Source organism: Patella vulgata, chromosome 4 (assembly GCF_932274485.2).
Source record: "Patella vulgata chromosome 4, xgPatVulg1.2, whole genome shotgun sequence".
Taxonomy (NCBI): domain Eukaryota; kingdom Metazoa; phylum Mollusca; class Gastropoda; family Patellidae; genus Patella; species Patella vulgata.
In genome coordinates, this window is record NC_065882.2 from 43,334,103 (window position 1) to 43,352,012 (window position 17,910).

At 32.7% G+C, this 17,910-nt stretch overlaps 1 protein-coding gene across 2 annotated transcripts in view; it reads right to left on the reverse strand.

Moving 5' to 3' along the window:
• Positions 1 to 444: 444 nt before the first annotated feature.
• Positions 445 to 17,910, reverse strand: part of LOC126817902 (WASH complex subunit 5) — a 37,904-nt gene continuing 20,438 nt past the window's right edge. For both annotated transcript variants that reach the window (XM_050545076.2, XM_056100127.1), the window contains 14 exons: positions 16,146 to 16,277; positions 15,648 to 15,728; positions 14,389 to 14,490; positions 13,965 to 14,144; positions 13,141 to 13,265; positions 12,775 to 12,865; positions 11,247 to 11,421; positions 8,759 to 8,838; positions 7,728 to 7,831; positions 7,088 to 7,217; positions 6,528 to 6,624; positions 6,125 to 6,281; positions 1,396 to 1,483; positions 445 to 768 (listed from right to left, as the gene is read on the reverse strand). In XM_050545076.2, coding sequence (XP_050401033.2) covers positions 706 to 768; positions 1,396 to 1,483; positions 6,125 to 6,281; positions 6,528 to 6,624; positions 7,088 to 7,217; positions 7,728 to 7,831; positions 8,759 to 8,838; positions 11,247 to 11,421; positions 12,775 to 12,865; positions 13,141 to 13,265; positions 13,965 to 14,144; positions 14,389 to 14,490; positions 15,648 to 15,728; positions 16,146 to 16,277 — 1,605 coding nt within the window. In that variant the 3' untranslated portion in view covers positions 445 to 705. The remainder of the gene's footprint in view (positions 769 to 1,395; positions 1,484 to 6,124; positions 6,282 to 6,527; positions 6,625 to 7,087; positions 7,218 to 7,727; positions 7,832 to 8,758; positions 8,839 to 11,246; positions 11,422 to 12,774; positions 12,866 to 13,140; positions 13,266 to 13,964; positions 14,145 to 14,388; positions 14,491 to 15,647; positions 15,729 to 16,145; positions 16,278 to 17,910) is intronic.

Below are 17,910 nucleotides of genomic sequence, written 5' to 3' on the forward strand. Positions count from 1 at the left end.
GGTAAAGTGGGTAAATATCTGTGAAAGAACAGCTGAAAATTTAAGCCATCTTGGAAAATGAAGGCCATTTTGAAAATTCAAGTGTCTTAACATTTTTTTAATGAATGACCATAATCGGTCACCTATGCAAATTTTCGTTGTTGTATCTAGATTGGAACAATTTTTATAGTTATCTGCCTAATTATCTGTACCAAAGTAAAAAAAACCCAAAAAGCTGATTTTGAAATCCAAAGTAGGACTTCACATATATATTATTTTATCTAGGTACTGTACTTTAACTCTTGTAACCAAGGGTCAATGAATATTGGGTATGGATTTTAAAATCAACATTAAGTTAAGTCTTTATGAATATTTATAAAACAGCAAATTGACTTTACAGACAGTTATAAACAGGACCGTATCTGGTGAGAGTCTTGTAATTCTCTATATTAATATAAAAATCTATAAGAAACTATAGTCTTTTTATTGAGTAAAATATATATAATATCTAGTATATGTGATCAAATTGTAAACATATGATCTGTCATAAAAAAACAAATTTAGTTTGATTATAGATATGTTCTCAACATTGAACATTGCGGTAACCCGAATGACATCACATATCTTAATAAGTCCTTATGATTTTTAACAATAACAGGGTCAACAATATGCAAATAAAACAGTAGAAAGCTCTGAAGTACATCAGGTGTAGTAGATAGTAGTTCATCACTGGCTATACTGGGTTCGGAATTCATCAAATATATATGACGGTATGAAAGACTCCACTGACTGAAAATATATATATATATATATATATATATATGTATCAATCAACAAAAAACACAATTCCTTATTTTACACAAGTGTAACTCTTGACCTTAATGAAAATCCAAATTAAACATATCTGATGTAATCATGTATTATAGATTATTTTGTGAAAGTTTGCCTTTGTTACACTTAACTCTGAATTCTTTCAGAAATGTATTTTTTTTTACCTCTAATCTAAAAGACCTGCTCAGACTTGCTTTAAAACAAATAAAAGATACAACAGAACTAATCTTGTGTTTAAGTAAAAATTAGGTGGTGACGTCACAGGTAGAAATTTACCTTAAATGTCATGTCATCTTATACAGTGATAAAAGAAGGATTTCACATTACCGCTGTGTAACAGTTAGGGGTAGCGCCTGTATGGCTGAGAGTTACAATTTGATTTTTAAAAAAGTAGGCAAAAATGCTACTGTTAGTCCAAATCCTCCTTCCTAGTAGTGCACATAGAAAACAGATAATCAGTATCAAAATGTGATATGTATTGTGTTTGAGTTTAATTGGGGTTGCCTCAACACAGTTTAATGAAATGACATCCAACAGATATTTGTTTGATAGATTAATCAGGTTTAATTTTGAAAAATCTTTTACCTTTCTTGGTAAACTATTGTAAAATATATAATCCTCTAAAAATATCAACACATTTAAAACATCTTGAGACATCTCAGGAGATTTAGCACTGGAAGAAAAAAAACCATGTAAAATAGAAATATAGTTTAAATAATTGATTAGTCTGTTAATGACTTGTCAACGACCACCATTTTCAGTTACATTAATTCACACCACAATTACTCTCCTTCTAATTGAGCTACCTTGTTCAAACTTGGTGTAGGTGTTTATTAGGTGAATGCCTAGATTGAGTTTGAAGATAAGCATTTTCTGCTAAGGCTAAGCAAAGATAAGTATGGTGGCCCATGGTCGCAATAGCGTTTTTTTGGTTATTTTTTTGTATTTCATTTAAAATAATAAAAATATTAGTAAAAAAAAAAGAAACATTTTTTTTGTTTTGTTTTACAAAATAAAAAAAAATAATCTTTTAAAATTTTTAAAAAAAAATCTTTTTAAAAAATTAAAAAAAAAAAAAAATCTTTTTAAAAAATTTAAAACAAAAAAAAAATCTTTTTAAAATTTAAAAAAAAAAAATCTTTTTAAAATGAAAAAAACAAGCCAACAGTGAGGCTGATGTCCCCCGCCGAAATAGGAAAATAATTAGAGGACACATATAAAAATCAAATTGCGTATCGCTCTGCTTACCCTGAGCAGAAAATGCTCATTATCAAACTTAGTCAAGGTATTACTGTAATGAAACTATACACCAAGTTTCATCAATCTCACTTAATTAGAACTAAAGTTATCGTGTCCCAAAGCATCAACCAATCAAATTGCTTATCTCTGCTTACCCTAAGCGGAAAATGCTCATCTTCGAACTCCATCAAGGCATTGACCTAATCAACACATACACCAAGTTTTAACATTCTAGCTCAATTAGGAAGAGAGTTATCGTGACCCAAAGTATCAACCAATCAAATTGCTTATCTCTGCTTACCCTAAGCGGAAAATGCTCATCTTCGAACTCCATCAAGGCATTGACCTAATAAACACATACACCAAGTTTGAACATTCTAGCTCAATTAGGAAGAGAGTTATTGTGTCCCAAAAAGTGTGACGGACAGACAGACAGACGGACAGACAGACGGACAGACAGACAGACAGACGGACAGACAGACGGACGAACCCATTTTAATAGTCCCCTGCTTTCTTCGAAAGGCGGGGGACAAAAAATCTATATATATATATATAAAAAAAAATAATAAAATATATTTTAAAAAAATAAAAAAGAAATAATATTAAAAAATAAATTAAATGAAAAAAAAAAAATTGAAAAAGAAAAGATAAAAAATAATTCCCGACGTGGCCCATCGTCGAAATAGTGTCTTGAGTATCCAGACCCAGTATACAGCTATCATTAGACTAGAGCGACCAGAAACATTTTGTGGCCCATTGTTGCAGTAGTATCTCGATTATTATGTGTGGGATCTATGAAGAACGTATAAACTCGAACGACAAGAAACGAGTCTGTAGTTATCTCACGTCAACATAATTGTAGATACTTCAATTTTGATTAGCTAAGCACTAAAATAAATCTAATATTATCTATTATCCAATCAAATACTAAAATTTGAATTTTATCTTAGTAAAACAGGCCCCAGACGAAGTCCATGTAGGCTATCATGCTCTATTTAAATTTTGTCTTTGAAATTGATGTTGTCCGCCATCGCACTTACGCACCTCTTACCCGTTCCTGTGGTCGTAGCGGGGGACTAGCGATGACCTCAGGGAGAGCAGGGGTTTCACAAAAACTGAAGCTAAAATCACTAACATAGATTTTAAAATCAAAGTGAAATTTTAAATTTATGCGTTTCACGAAGATCGATTGTAACTTAAAATTTAATTTTAATAGATTTTAGTTAAAATTACTTGTGCCTTGACTGGTTTCGTGTCACTCGAGTCTATACCATACGTTCTTCATAGATCCCACATACAGGATAATCTGAACGACAGACCCAAGATGTTTGACAGGTCACCCTACTCCTTGTCACGTACAACCGGGGATTCGAAATCACGCCAGTTGACTCAATGACGGGCTTTATGATATGACAGGCTTTATGACACAGCGCGCACGTGCTAACCATTCGCCCTCCCCCCCCGCCCCCGGCTACTTAGTAGTAGTAGGCCTATACTTCGAGGATTAGTTTCAAAGTTGTTAACTACTTTTGAAATTCGACCTCAGGGAGACCAAGTGTTTTAAAAACATTACATAAGCCTTGCGCACTAGTAGGCCGAATGGTGTCATTAAAGTCAATGACTTCAAACGTCATTATGTATGTAGGCCTAGTTCTAGTTAGACTGGATAAACTAGTCTAAATGACGCTAGGCTTCTATAGTCTATTAATTATACATTTCTATTGACTTACATATGGGAATACATATATCCAAGTCCATAGACGTCATGGGTGGAAAAATTGTGTTTCACGTGTTGATGTCTGTTTACCTTTTTCCTTTCGGAAGGGGAGATAACTACAAACTCGTTTCTTGTCGCTCGAGTTATGCCACATAGGATAATCGAGACACTATAGCAACAATGGGCTACGAGGTATTTCTGGTCACTCGAGTCGAATGATAGCTGTCGTAGGCTGATTTTATACTGAGTCTGGATAATCAAGACACTATTACGACGATGGGCCACGTGCAGAATTCTTTTTTTGATTTTTTCTATTTCACTTATTTTTTTTTTTTAATTAAAATGTTATTTTTTTTATAGATTTTTTTAATCTTAAATATTTTATTAATTTTTTTTATATAGACTTTTTATTTTAAAAAGATTTTTTTTTTTCTTAAATTTTAAAAAGATTTTTTTTTCTTTTTAATTTAAAAAGATTTTTTTTTCTTTTTAATTTAAAAAGATTTTTTTTTTCTTAAATTTTAAAAAGTTTTTTTTTTTATTTTGTAAAACAAAAGAAAAAAAAAAATGTTTCTTTTTTTTTACTTTTATTTTTTATGATTTTAAATGAAATACAAAAAATAACCCCAAAAACGCTATTGCGACCATGGGCCACCATAGATAAGCCATTTATTGGTTGATGCTTTGGGACACCATAACTTTGGTTCTAATTAAGTGAGAGTGATGAAACTTGGTGTCAAAGGTCACAGTCACGCAAAAATCCACGTTTTTTACACAATTTTTTCAAAATCAATGCAAATATTGACGTACGCTGCGTAATTTACACCTAGAAAATTTCCCGACCTGAGAATAATTAGATTATTTTATATTGTAGTTTGTACACGTCATCAGTTTATGTGCTTCAAGTGGCATTTACACACCGCTACTGGACATAGTCTCCGTAGGTTTTTATATTTCCTCTTATTTCATTCATAATCTTTAAGTTCATAGCAGTAAGCCTTCTATACGTAGCTATTCTGATACACCCCCTATTTTGCAGTACTTGAAGCAATAAAGCACATTTCATACAAGACTTTGGATTGGCTAGAACACGATAAACTGTTTACATTCAGCCAATCAAATATTGGCTTTCGTAGCGATAGTTTGCTCTTTACTTCCTGTCAAAGTAAAAGATTGAAATGACTGCTGTCAACCTCCAGTCTTCATTAAACTAAATACAGTATCAATAAAATAAGGAGGCTTAAAATATGGTTGTTCAAAATCAATTTTATTTGCTTCTATTGAGTATTTTGAGAGGCTCTAAGTCATGCAGATGCAGATGGCAAAAACGCAAAATTTTGGAATGTCTGCATATTTTTACAAAACTCGAAATTGATCCACTGCGACCTCTGCTTGGTATATACCTTGACTAAGTTCGACGATGTGAATTTTCTGCGTAGGCTAAGTAGCGATAAGCAATTTGATTGGTCAAGACTTTGGAACATAACAACTCTGCTTTTAATTGAAGTAGAATGTTTAAACTTGATGTAGATGTTCATTAGGTGAATGTCTTGACTGAGTTTAACATTTCGAGCTAAAGCTAAGCAGAGATAAGCAATTTCATTGGTCGAAGCTTTGGGACAAGGTAACTTTGATTCTAACTGATGAAACTTAGTGTATAGTTTCACTACCAGGTTCTTCAAAACCTTGACGGAGTTGAATGTGATTACTTTCTGCTTAGACTAAGTATAGATAATCAGTTTGATTGCTTGATACTTTTCAAAAAGATAAATGTGCAATTAATTAATATGTGTCATCTATTTATTTTGGGATTGTGGCAAAGGACGACACAGCCTCAATGTTGGCTTGTTTATCAGATAGTGAAACAGTATAAAGAATTGTTTTCATCTAATAGTGAAGCAATAAAAATAATTCTATATCTTAGTGAAACAATATGAAGAATTTTTATTTATCTGAATGAAACAATATAAAGTATTTTATTTATCATATAAACAATATTATTTATCATATAGAGATTTTTTGTTTATCATGTAAAGGATTTTATTTATCATAATATAAAGAATTTAATTAATCATAATATAAAGAATTTAATTAATCACATAAAGAATATTATTTATCATATAAAGATTTTTATTTATCTTACTTAGTGAATTTTATTTATCTTAGTGAATTTTATTTATCTAAGTGAAACAACATAAAGATTTCTATTATTGTTTTTTTTTTATAATTTTTGTAAAACAATATACAAATTTTATTTTTATTTTAGTGAAACAACATAAAGACATTTTTATTTTATTTTAGTGAAACAATATAGAGATTTTTTTTTTATTTTAGTGAAACAATACAATGTTTTCTTACCTGCTCATAGCTTCAACTGAAGATCTGACATATTGTCCCAGGAATGCTAAGAATAATGTTGTATTATCGGAATGGAATTGTTTTAGTAATGTTAAACAACCAATAATAAATGGTGGAGCATCTAATGGTTCAGTTAACTTTTTACTAATTAACCCACCTGAAATAAACACAGAATGACAAATGTTAAAAATGGTTTAATTATAATAATAAATAATAAATGTCATCCATAAGGTCTGGCATGTACATTTGTATTGACTACTGAATACAACTAGGTCATTTCTGGACTAACATCTGATACAATTCTATTTAAATAATTTGATTTAAGCCCTACATACATGTAGATGGATATACATACTTAAATCAGTTTTTTAAAAAGATATATATATATATATAGTTAGCTTACTGATAGTTTTGTTATATACAAGTTTGGGTAATTGTGATATAACTAGTAGAAAATTAAACAGTGGGAAGAAAGGCATTCGACTTGTTGTTATATAAATCTACAAAATAAAAAATAAGTTGATAAATCCTCCAAATCATATATAAACTTATACAATATCAATTAGAATGGAAAACCAGTCATTAACCCACACAGGAAGCAGCAGCAGACAATAGACATGTACATTTGATCCAAATTTAGTACAAATTTGAATGAAATTGGGGTTAACGCCAATGTGTACATGGGACCTTGGTTTTTCGTACCATCCGAACACCTATACATTGTCCCTTGCCAGGCCCACTGTCCTGCACCACTCATAAGGGGGAAGAATCACGTCAGAAAATCTTGACGAACTTTCTCGGCCAGCACCAGGATCGAACACAGCACCTCCAGATTAGCGAGCCAACATCTTACTCACTGAGCCACTGTGGTTCCATTCTAGTTTCAAATCTTGAATTATATTCCTATAGTAATCACATTTTACATTCAAAACTGATGAATTCTATATTAAAATAAGAACTTACTTTTGATAATGGATTATGGAAGCCTGCTGATTCTAGATAAGCCGTTAATTCATACATCAATGGATTTTCTTCTTTAGGATATGGTTGACTAGGATCCTGATAATGTTTCTCTATATCCGCTAATAGAGCACTAAAAATACACATATACTCATAGTATAGAATACACCATGAATTTCATTGTATTAATTTTATGGACACGCCCGCATATATTTTGATAGATATCAAGCCATTGCCCAACATTAAACATTTTTGCTAGTAGCAACTAATAGTAATGACTTTCTGTAATTTAGTCCACTGTAGAAGATCTAAAACAAGGGATCATAATTCTGTTTTCTAAGAGTTTTTCGAGTGGCAGAGTGGTCGAACACAATTCTTTAGATGATAATGTCTGTCAATGATCTCAGGATTGTGTGACAAGGAATAGAGTAACATTCCTAACCTTGTGGATTTACACCCTTGTATACAAGCAACTTATAAAAATAAACCACAATATGATAAACCCTCATTCATCTATGGAGCCAAAAATTTAAACCTTTTTTCAACAAATGAAAGTAATTTTCCATTATTTTAAGTATAGAAAATACATCTACGTAAATTCAAAATGTTAGAACATTTAAGTTTAAATTTTTTAGAAATTTACCTATTCAGCGTTTGAAGTGAACTGGCCAAAAATTTGGAATCAAATTTACATGATGTATTGAGTTCATAAGCTATCTGTCGGCGTAATAATTGCATCTGACCCACCTAAAAAAAAAAAAAGCATTTATATCAAAAAAATTATTTATATAATAAGACAAAATAAAAATACACCACTTTTGTAAATGGATGATGTAAAGAGAGAGAGAGAGAGATGGGGTTTAACGTCCACTCGACACAAACTAGGTCATTTCTGGACTAACATATGGTTTAATTTTATTTCCATAATTCGCTTGCGCGTAGGGGTCTTTAGCATTGGGAGGAAACCGGAGGACCCAGAGAAAACCCACGAGGTTGGACAGGCGACCCTACTCCTTGTCACGTACAACCGGTGATTCGAAACCACGCCAGTTGACTCAATGACAGGCTTTATGATAAAGCGTGCACGTGCTAACCATTCAGCCATCCAACCCCCCTGGATGATGTAAATCTCATATGCAATTCTAATAGTAACAATATGAGATCCCGGTGATAACATGTGAGAATGGTGTTTTCCAAATCGTGTAAACAAACCATAAATCAATTCTCTCAAACATACAAAATTGAATTCGACAGAATGGTAATGTAAAAAATCATGATTTTATGGTTCAGATATTGGACATAGAATGTGGATTTTTAAAAAGCTAGGGTCAGTCATCAGTACAACTCCTACAGTTCTGTCTAAAAAGCAATGACATCTCAAGGTTGACACCTTATAATTAACAGTTACTGGTTTGGTTTTCCCCCTTGTGTCTACATTTCACTGTAAAGTTGTTATGGCTTTCACTGGTTGTTGCTGATTACCTTCTTCTCACAAACAATCAGGCCAAATATCACATTTTACCAGTGCTTTAGTGCATTTTCATTGCATCTCAGTATCTATAAAACAATCATTCCTACACTTGCTCTGAGCCCAACTTTCAAGACCTTCTATTGCTTCAGTAGAAAAGTGATTATTCATTAATTTGTAAATATCGCAATATGATTTGTCTTTACCTTATTTATTATGTCCAGATACATAGGCCACAGTTTGGCTGTTTTTGAGATGGCTTGTGAATAAACTTTCTGTGGTTGACCTGAAAAGATTAAATATTGTAGATCCTGAACATCAAACTTATCAAGTGCCAAATCTTTAACTTATTAAATAATTTGAAATAAATTAATCACATATTCAGTTGTTACAAAGTAACCAAATCAGTTTTAAAAAATACACCTATTATTCTCCACCATCTAGTGAATGAAAAATTAGAACTTACAATTGATCACTTCTCTGAAAGTAACTAAAACACCGGCGGGACGATTTACCCAATGCTACACAATACTACCCAATACCACCCTTATATCACCACATACTACCCCATACTACCATATAATGATGCATAATGGACATATCATTTGATTTTTTTCAAAAATAGAGTGTTATATCGCGGGAATGTACTTCAAATGTGATACCGATGTCTGGCTGTTCCATTTGCCTCCTTATACAGTATCACCTAAAACAAGCAAATAATAACCCAATACTACCAAATACTTATCAAATACTACCAAATACCACTCAATATTATCAAATAAGAATCTTATTTTGTCAAATAACAGCACCTTAATATAATTACTGCAACAAATATTCGATAATTTGCAGAAAATTCAAATTTGTATGCAGCTATCTCCCTTTTCAACCGATAAATAAATTTTAGATTGATATTCAGATTAATCATCTTCTTGGCTTTAGAGTTTGTTTCCAAGACGACAAACTATTTCAACCCTCCATGGGTATCGTCAAGCGGTGGCTATAAACAAAAAGTTATTACAGATCAGATGTCTTGATATAGTTATTGTTTTCATTGAATATTAAAAGCATAATTTTATCAACACATATACACAAGAATAGACAAATATTACACCTTAAAAGCATATCATTATATAAAATAAAATATAAGAGTTTCCTCTCTCTCTGTCTCTCAACTATTAAGTTATTGCAAATTTACTTAATGGTCGATGTTTTCTTTTAAAATTAACAAAATTGCAGATGTTCATTACAAGTATGTAATACTCTACTCGTATATAATTTCTACCTGACTTAAACATTAATCAACGGGATTAAGATTGTTGATTGCGTAATCAGGTTTTGTTTAGTTTGATCATCAAAGAAATCGACAGAGATGTAAATGTTTAAGCAGATTGTGAAACGGAGACTTTACTTCAAAATTGTTTATGGCTATCTTATATAATAATACAGTATTTAGCGATTTTTGATTTAACGATATGTAACGATCAAAATATACACATCAAAATACTTGTTTTTCTTGTTTTAACTTTGTTGTTTTGAAAACCAACTGCAAAGCCAAAGAAGATGATTAACCCGAGTAGCAATCTAAAATCTATTTATCGATTGTAAAGGGAGATAACTGGGTAAACATTCCAATTTTCTGCAAAATATCGAATAGTCGTTGCAGTAATTACACTAATATGCTGTTATTTGACAATATTAAGTTGTTATTTGATCATATTGGGTAGTATTTGATGAGAATTTAGTAGTATTGGGTTATTATTCGCTTGTTTTGGGTGATATAAGGAGGCAAATGGAACAGCCAAACATCGGTATCATATTTAAAGTACATTTCCCGCAATATAACTCTTTATTTTTGAAAAAAATTAAATGATATGTCCATTTTGCATCATTATGTTGTAGTATTAGGTAGTATGTGGTGACATTGAGGTGGTATTCGGGTGATATTGGGTGGTATTTGGTAGTATTGGGTAAACTGTTCCACCCCTAAAACACCTCAAAAGTAGTGATTTCAAATTACATGCAGTAGGGGTAATTATAGAAGAGCACAAAAGTAGTAGAGGTAATTATAGAAGAGCACAAAAGAAATCATTTTTCAAAATAACATTTAAGTAACATCTGTAGATTTGGTTCAAAAAGAGAGAGAAAGAGAGAGAAATGGGGTTTAACATCCACTCGACACAAACTAGGTCATTTCGGGACTAACATGTGGTTCAATTTTATTTCAATAATTCGCTGGTGCGTACAGGTCTTTAGCAGTGGGAGGACCCGGCCGGGGAAAACCCACGAGGTTGGACAGGCGACCCTACTCCATGTCACATACAACCAGGGAATCGAAGGTTCAAAAAGAACAACCAAAGTCATAACTTCAATGGAATTGACTCGGGAAGTACATGAGATAACTAAAGTTGAATTGAATCAGGAAGCACATCAGAAGTGATAACTTCAGTGGAATTGACTCAGGAAGCACATCAGAAGCAATAAACTTTAGTGGAATTGACACAGCAAGTGGGCGTAAAGCTATAATTTCAGTGGAATAGACTCGGGAAGTAAAGTGGTCACTTCTAGAGAATAGTCTAAGGAGGAGTACTAAACTTGATACCTTAAGTGGAATTGACTCGGGAAGTGCATTCAAATGTGATAAATTCTGTGGGATTGATTTCTTAAATGGATTAAAAGTGAAAATAATCAACTTACTAACTGTACCAGCCAGTGGTTGTAAAATCTTGGTATAATAAGACAACAACTCTAACCACATTTTATCCCTGGCAACTCCTCTTTGTAAATACATTTTAAATGTCTGTAATTCTTTCACAATCATAAAACATAGTAATCTATCTAATCCTGTTAATCCAAAACTTCCCACAGCTCTCTGAAATACATTTTTATGACATAAAGAATAAGATAAGCTATATACAATATTCATGTGAATTTAGTCTACTTCTTCCATAGATTACTCACACTGAAATCAATGTGCATAAAATAGATTACTAATGTCTTGATCCTGCAGTATATAAAAAATCTTGTAGTGCTGTACGTCATTGGTGGAAATTCCCAACCAAGGGGGATTATCTTCTCATATCATATGATACCCAGTCATACAAAACTGTTCAACAGTGAGGCTGATGTCCCTCATCTCAATCACATCCTGATTATAAGATGGCACTCATGAGTCACTATATTAATTAATTGCACTTTTATCTTTTGATAAAGCATAGAACAATCCAATTGCATATCACTGCTTAATAGGAGTATAAAATGCTTATTATCGAACTTAGTCAAGGTATTGATGCAATGGAACTACACTACACACTAAGTTTCATCACTCTCTGTCAATTATCAATTTCAAAACAATGCATTGACAAATAAAATTGCTTATCTCTGCTTAGTCTAAGTAGAAAATGATCATCATCAGAAAGATATTGTGTTGGTCTTGACCAATCAAATTGCATATCTATGCTTAGTTTAAGCAGAAAATGCTCAAGGTCCATCTCAGTCAACTAATCAAGTGTATCCAAAAGTTGTGATCTAACAACAAGTTTTGAATCTGTGTCTAATATGAAAATACTCATCCTCCAACCCAGTCAAGACATTCACTTAAGGAACACCTACACCAGAGTTATTAAGTCTCAAAAACTGTGATGAACAGACAGACAAACAAAAAGAGAGAGAGACATGGGGTTTAAGGTCCACTGAATCAAACTAGGTCATTTTGGGACTAACACATGGTTCAATTTTATTTTTTTAATAATTCGCTTGCGCATAGGGGTTTTTAGCAGTGGGAGGAAACTGAAGGACACGGAGAAAACCCATAAGATTGGACAGGCGACCCTACTCCTTGTCACATACAACCAGGGAATCGAAACCACGCCAGTTGACTCACTGAAAACCATTCAGAGCTCCAACAGACAGACAAAGGGGTGGACAGACAAATCCATTTCAATAGTCATCTGCTTTCTTCAACAGGCAGGCGATAATTAATTCATTTGGAAAGTATCTATGAACTAGGACTGTTATCCTTCCATTTATGAAATACTTTTATAGTTAGGGTACTGTAATTTGATTAAAAATCACAGGAGCATTTCACATAATAAACTTGTACATGTATTACCTAAACAGGTTTAATTTACTTCCAATACAGGAGAAACATCAAAGGGTGATTCTAATACAAATTCTAGCATTATTACAATATAGGGATGAAAAACAAATTCTCATATAAACTTACATGTATCTGTTGAAAGAGTGTTCTATTAGCCACCTCTTGTTTAGTTTTAGCATCATACCAAGCCTTCATCTGGTCTATATAAGTTGTAACTCTATTCAAAATATCATAAAAAAAAATATTACAGTTGAACATCAATTATAAAATTCATTCTATGAACACATTGCTAATATTGGTTAACACTGAATATTTCACTTAATTTTCTACAAGATTAGAATTGTCCTTTATTAACCACATCTGAACAATGAATGTGGCCATATTTAAAACTAAGCCTGTTTTTTGCGATTAAGGCTGAAGTATTAAAATAAACAGATGAGAGAATGGTTAATTCTTTTATGATCTTTGTACTAAAGACTAATTCAATTTTACCTAGGATCAGTTATACGTAGTATTTCTCTAGCTAATCTACCAATAAAATTAACACTTTCATCTACAGGTGTAAATCTAGGTATTGGTATAGCTGTTGATTGATATACACTCTGCCAATCTTGTACCTAATATCAAATAATATGATTAATAACACAGTGTCATGGTTTAACTATTTTAGTTACAATATAACCAACCATGATAACAATTTTGCATGTAAATTATTTTTCCTAGTCAGGAGGCCAACATGTAACAATAAAAGGTAAAAATGTAACACCAAATCAAATGCTTAAATAGTAATAACAAACAGCTGTTAAGTTTGGGAAATTAATGGATAATGCACACCCATCAACAATCATTTCTTAATTTTGTAATTTGGTAGACAAACAATTCCTAAAATGAACGAATGCCAAATTAGAAATGAAATGAAATGGGGTTTAACGTCCTACTGTTTTGCTCCTAAACTGGGCTAACGAAGACGGGCATACACCATACAGTGTGCTAAGAGGTAAATTTTGCCCGGGCAGCGGCGCTATGGCCTACTCTTATATCAAATTCCAACTGCCAAGGGATCTTTTACAGGCACGCCAATTTGTACAAGGGACCTAGTTTTTTTTGTCCCATCCGAACGACTAGACAGCTGTCCTTGTCAGGCCCTTCATCCTGCATCACTGACAAGGGGAAACCACGCCAGAAAATCTGGATGAAATTTCTCCGCCAATGCAGGGATCGAACACCCGACCCAGAGTCTTGCCCACTTAGCCACGTGATCCCCTGCCAAATTAGACTTATAACTGATGCAAATTTGTAAATACAAAATAATTTACCTTTGTTCTAAGGAAACTGTTACATTCTTGTTCTACATTATAGTTTATAATACGTGATATTTCTTCTTGCCATATCTTCAATCCATAAATATTAACATAATCTTGTATATACTCAAACGATCGACGAAATCCATCCATTTGTTCACCTAGAATGCCTAATTTAGGCATTAACTCACTGACCTGAAAACATTCATTTATCACTTTATCACACTTTTATAGCTGTAAATTGTATGGAAATCCGATTTCATTTACGACAAACTGGTTTAGAGGTGCAATATTGCATTATCATACTTTCACCAGAAATTTAACTATAACTCTTCCTGTTTGTAACTTGGAGGATGAATAGCTAAAATCTCATATCACTCATAATTGAGAAAATCTTATTATCCAAAAAGATATATTTAATGAAATATTCATATCTTACCTTAGCTTTAGGGTTAAACATAAGACCTTTATGTAAAGCATAAGCTACCTGTTGTACTAACTCTTTTCTTATACCGTCTTCTAATAAACGTTTAGGATCAATCTGAAGTACATATTATATAACAAGTATGAGTATTATATAAATCCTATAGGGTGTTACAATATAAATACATGGTATATATAGATATTTTATAACCACAACTAAACCTACTTAAAGGGGTATTATGGGAGGTTAAATAAAGAGATGACAGTTCTCGCTATAATACTCAAACCAGCGGCTGCCAGGCAGGATACGCCCACATTTTGCAAGAGATGGATACAGAACAAGCTAAAAACAAGACAGAGCTCTTGCAAATCGATGCTTGAATCACACTGGAGGGTATAAGCATCCAAAACTGGAAATATATCGTCATCATCCCCACCTAAACCATATAGTCTTGCTCCAGCGAATGATGCATTCTCAGGGAACGTAAAAAGATGTCATCACCCTGCTTTTGTGTGGCATTCACTGGAAGATCATAATCTGCTGGAACTTAATCCAGAACTGTATTGCTGGGTTAAGGATACTAAATTGAGAACATTACAACCAGTCAACTTGCTCCGGGGTCTGTCATGTGGCTCATCAGAAGTGGATGCAAGAGTAACACCCCATATAGTACGCTTGCTTGTAGCTGCACTAGGGATGGCTTAAAATGTACAGTATTTTGCGTCTGTGCTGTCACTGGTTACAACCAGACACTCGACTAAAGGATTAAACTGAATATTATCTAATTTTGTGGCGGTTATTTTCAGAAATATATAGTTTGTTTCTAGATATAGTTTGGTTTGGTGAAAGAATCGCTCCCAACCGCCGCTATCGAGTTAAAGGGCCATATTGTCTGGCATTTTGGATTTTAGTATCATCTAATCATCCCTAAACATAATTGACGATTTCAGTGTATTCCTTGGCCCCAAAACACATGGTTAGACACCAAAATTATCATCCTAGACTAAATACTATGGGAGTTATAGGGGATTATTTGCAATGGTGGCCGTTTTGGACACCATCTTGAATTTCTCAAAATGCTCAAGGGTGACCCAGGTTTACCCGTAAGATTCTGAAAGAGGACATCCTAGGCTACCAAAATGAATCATAAAAAAACTTTGTATACAATTTCCAGGTTCAGCCCTAGTTCTGCTGTTGACATAGCTAACAATGTATGTTATACTTTATACACAAGTTAATAACTTTAACTTTTACAATAATGTAGAAATGTTTACCTTTATAATACCAACTAGTGTTGTTTTCATCATCAATATACCTTCTGTAAATACTGATATAGAATGGGTTAATTTAGCTACCTGTAAAAAATGGAATGGTTAATGTTGTATATTTCATAGTTTAATCTATATCTCTAGTTAGCCTACAAGATGTATATATAATTTATGCCAATAATCACTATTTCTTCAGCATGCAATTTCACAAAATATGTATTTAGATTCACAAACATTATTTCAAAGCCTTTGTACAACAGACTTCACATTCTGAAATCAACAAGTTCGAAATTTCATTAGGGTTAATGCTTCATTATCCTTGCAAATTTGAAAATAACATGAAACCCCACTATGGCGCAGTTTTCAAGTAGTCAACTCAAATAAAGTAGATTAAATACACTTAAAAATACAGTATACTATCAATAGCGTCCATGGTACCTAATGGTCAAGTATTGGCCAAAATGTATAGATTGTTATGTGAAACAGTATGGTACTTATATATACCTCATATCTATCTTCTAACTGTGCATATTCTTTCATCTTTTCTTTCTCAAGTCGTGTTGGTACTTCTTGTATCCTATTAGTTAATGATCGTATGATACTAGCTAATAAACTAAACATGGTTTGGGGAATAATCTGAAAAAAAAAACCCCCACCTAATATTACACCTAGGTAGACAGTGACCGTATTCCCAGAGAAAGACAAAATTACCAGAAATTTACAACAGTTGTTAAATAATTTCTGGAGCCAATTATATTTTTATTGAACAATGGCTTATCTTTTGGCTTTTGAGAACATGAAAGAACTTATAAGGAAGGTTCATTTAAAATAAGGTGTAGATCTAGATACATGAGAGTGAAAAAACCTGTGACTGAGCTTCAGACAGATTTTTTTATACAAGTTTTTCGTGCTTATATATTAAGATATATTGTTAAGCTAATTTTCTGTATATTCCCTTTGTGTGATATTTCTATTGTGTAAAGAGTGAGATATTAAATAATATATTGATACTGTATCACAAAGTTGAATTTCTATAAAATATCGCTTTAGTCCAAATTTTTCCATTATCTTATATAAATATTGCATGACTGGAATGCCAACATCAAAGGATGATGTCCCGTCTGTATTTCAAGTTTGAACAAGCCAACAGTGAGGCTGATGTCCCCGCCAAAATCCCAAAATAAATAGATAACACATATTAATTTATCGCAAATTTATTTTTTTCAAAAGTATCAAGCAATCAAACTGATTATCAACTATACATTATCAACTATACACTAAGTTTCATCACTCTCTATCAGACAGAATCAGAGTTATTTTGTCCTAAAGCATCGATCAATGAAATTGCTTAGCTCTGCTTAGCTTCAGCTCAAAATGTTAATCATTAAACTCAGTCAAGACATTCACCTAAGGAAAATCTACATCAAGTTTAAACATTCTACTTCAATTAAAAGCAGAGTTGTTATGTCTTGACCAATCAATTAAATTGCTTATCTCTCCTTAGCCTAAGCAGAAAATTCTCATCATCGAACTTAGTCATGGTAATGATGTAATGAATCTATACTCAGAGTTTCATCACTCTCACTTAATTATAACCAAAGTTATTGTTCCCCAAAGCATCAACCCATCAGATTGCTTATCTCTGCTTACCATAAGCAGATTTTAGCTCAATTAGAAGGAGAGTTATTGTGTTCAAAAGTCTCAACCAATCAAATTGCTTATCGCTCTGCTTACCCCGAGCAGAAAATGCTCATTATCGAACTTATTTAAGGTATTGATGTAATAAAACTATACACCAAATTTCATCACTCTCACTTAATTAGAACTAAAGTTATCATGACCCAAAACATCAACCAATCAAATTGCTTATCTCTGCTTACCGTAAACAGACAATGTTCATCATCAAACTAAATAAAGGCGTTCACCCAATGAACTCCTTACACCAAGTTTGAACATTCTAAATTCAAAGGAAAGTTATTGTGTTCCAAAGTCTCGGCCAATCAAATTGCTTATCGCTCTGCTTACCCTGAGCAGAAATTGCTCATTATCGACCTTAGTCAAGGTATGGATGTAATGAAACTATACACCAAATTTCATCACTCTCACTTAATTAGAAGTAAAGTTATCGTGTCCCAAAGCATCAACCAATCAAATTGCTTATCTCTGCATGGACCTAATAAACACCTACACCAAGTTTGACCATTCTAGCTCAATTAGGAGAGTTATTGTGTCCCAAAAAGTGTGACGGACAGACAGACGGACGGACAGA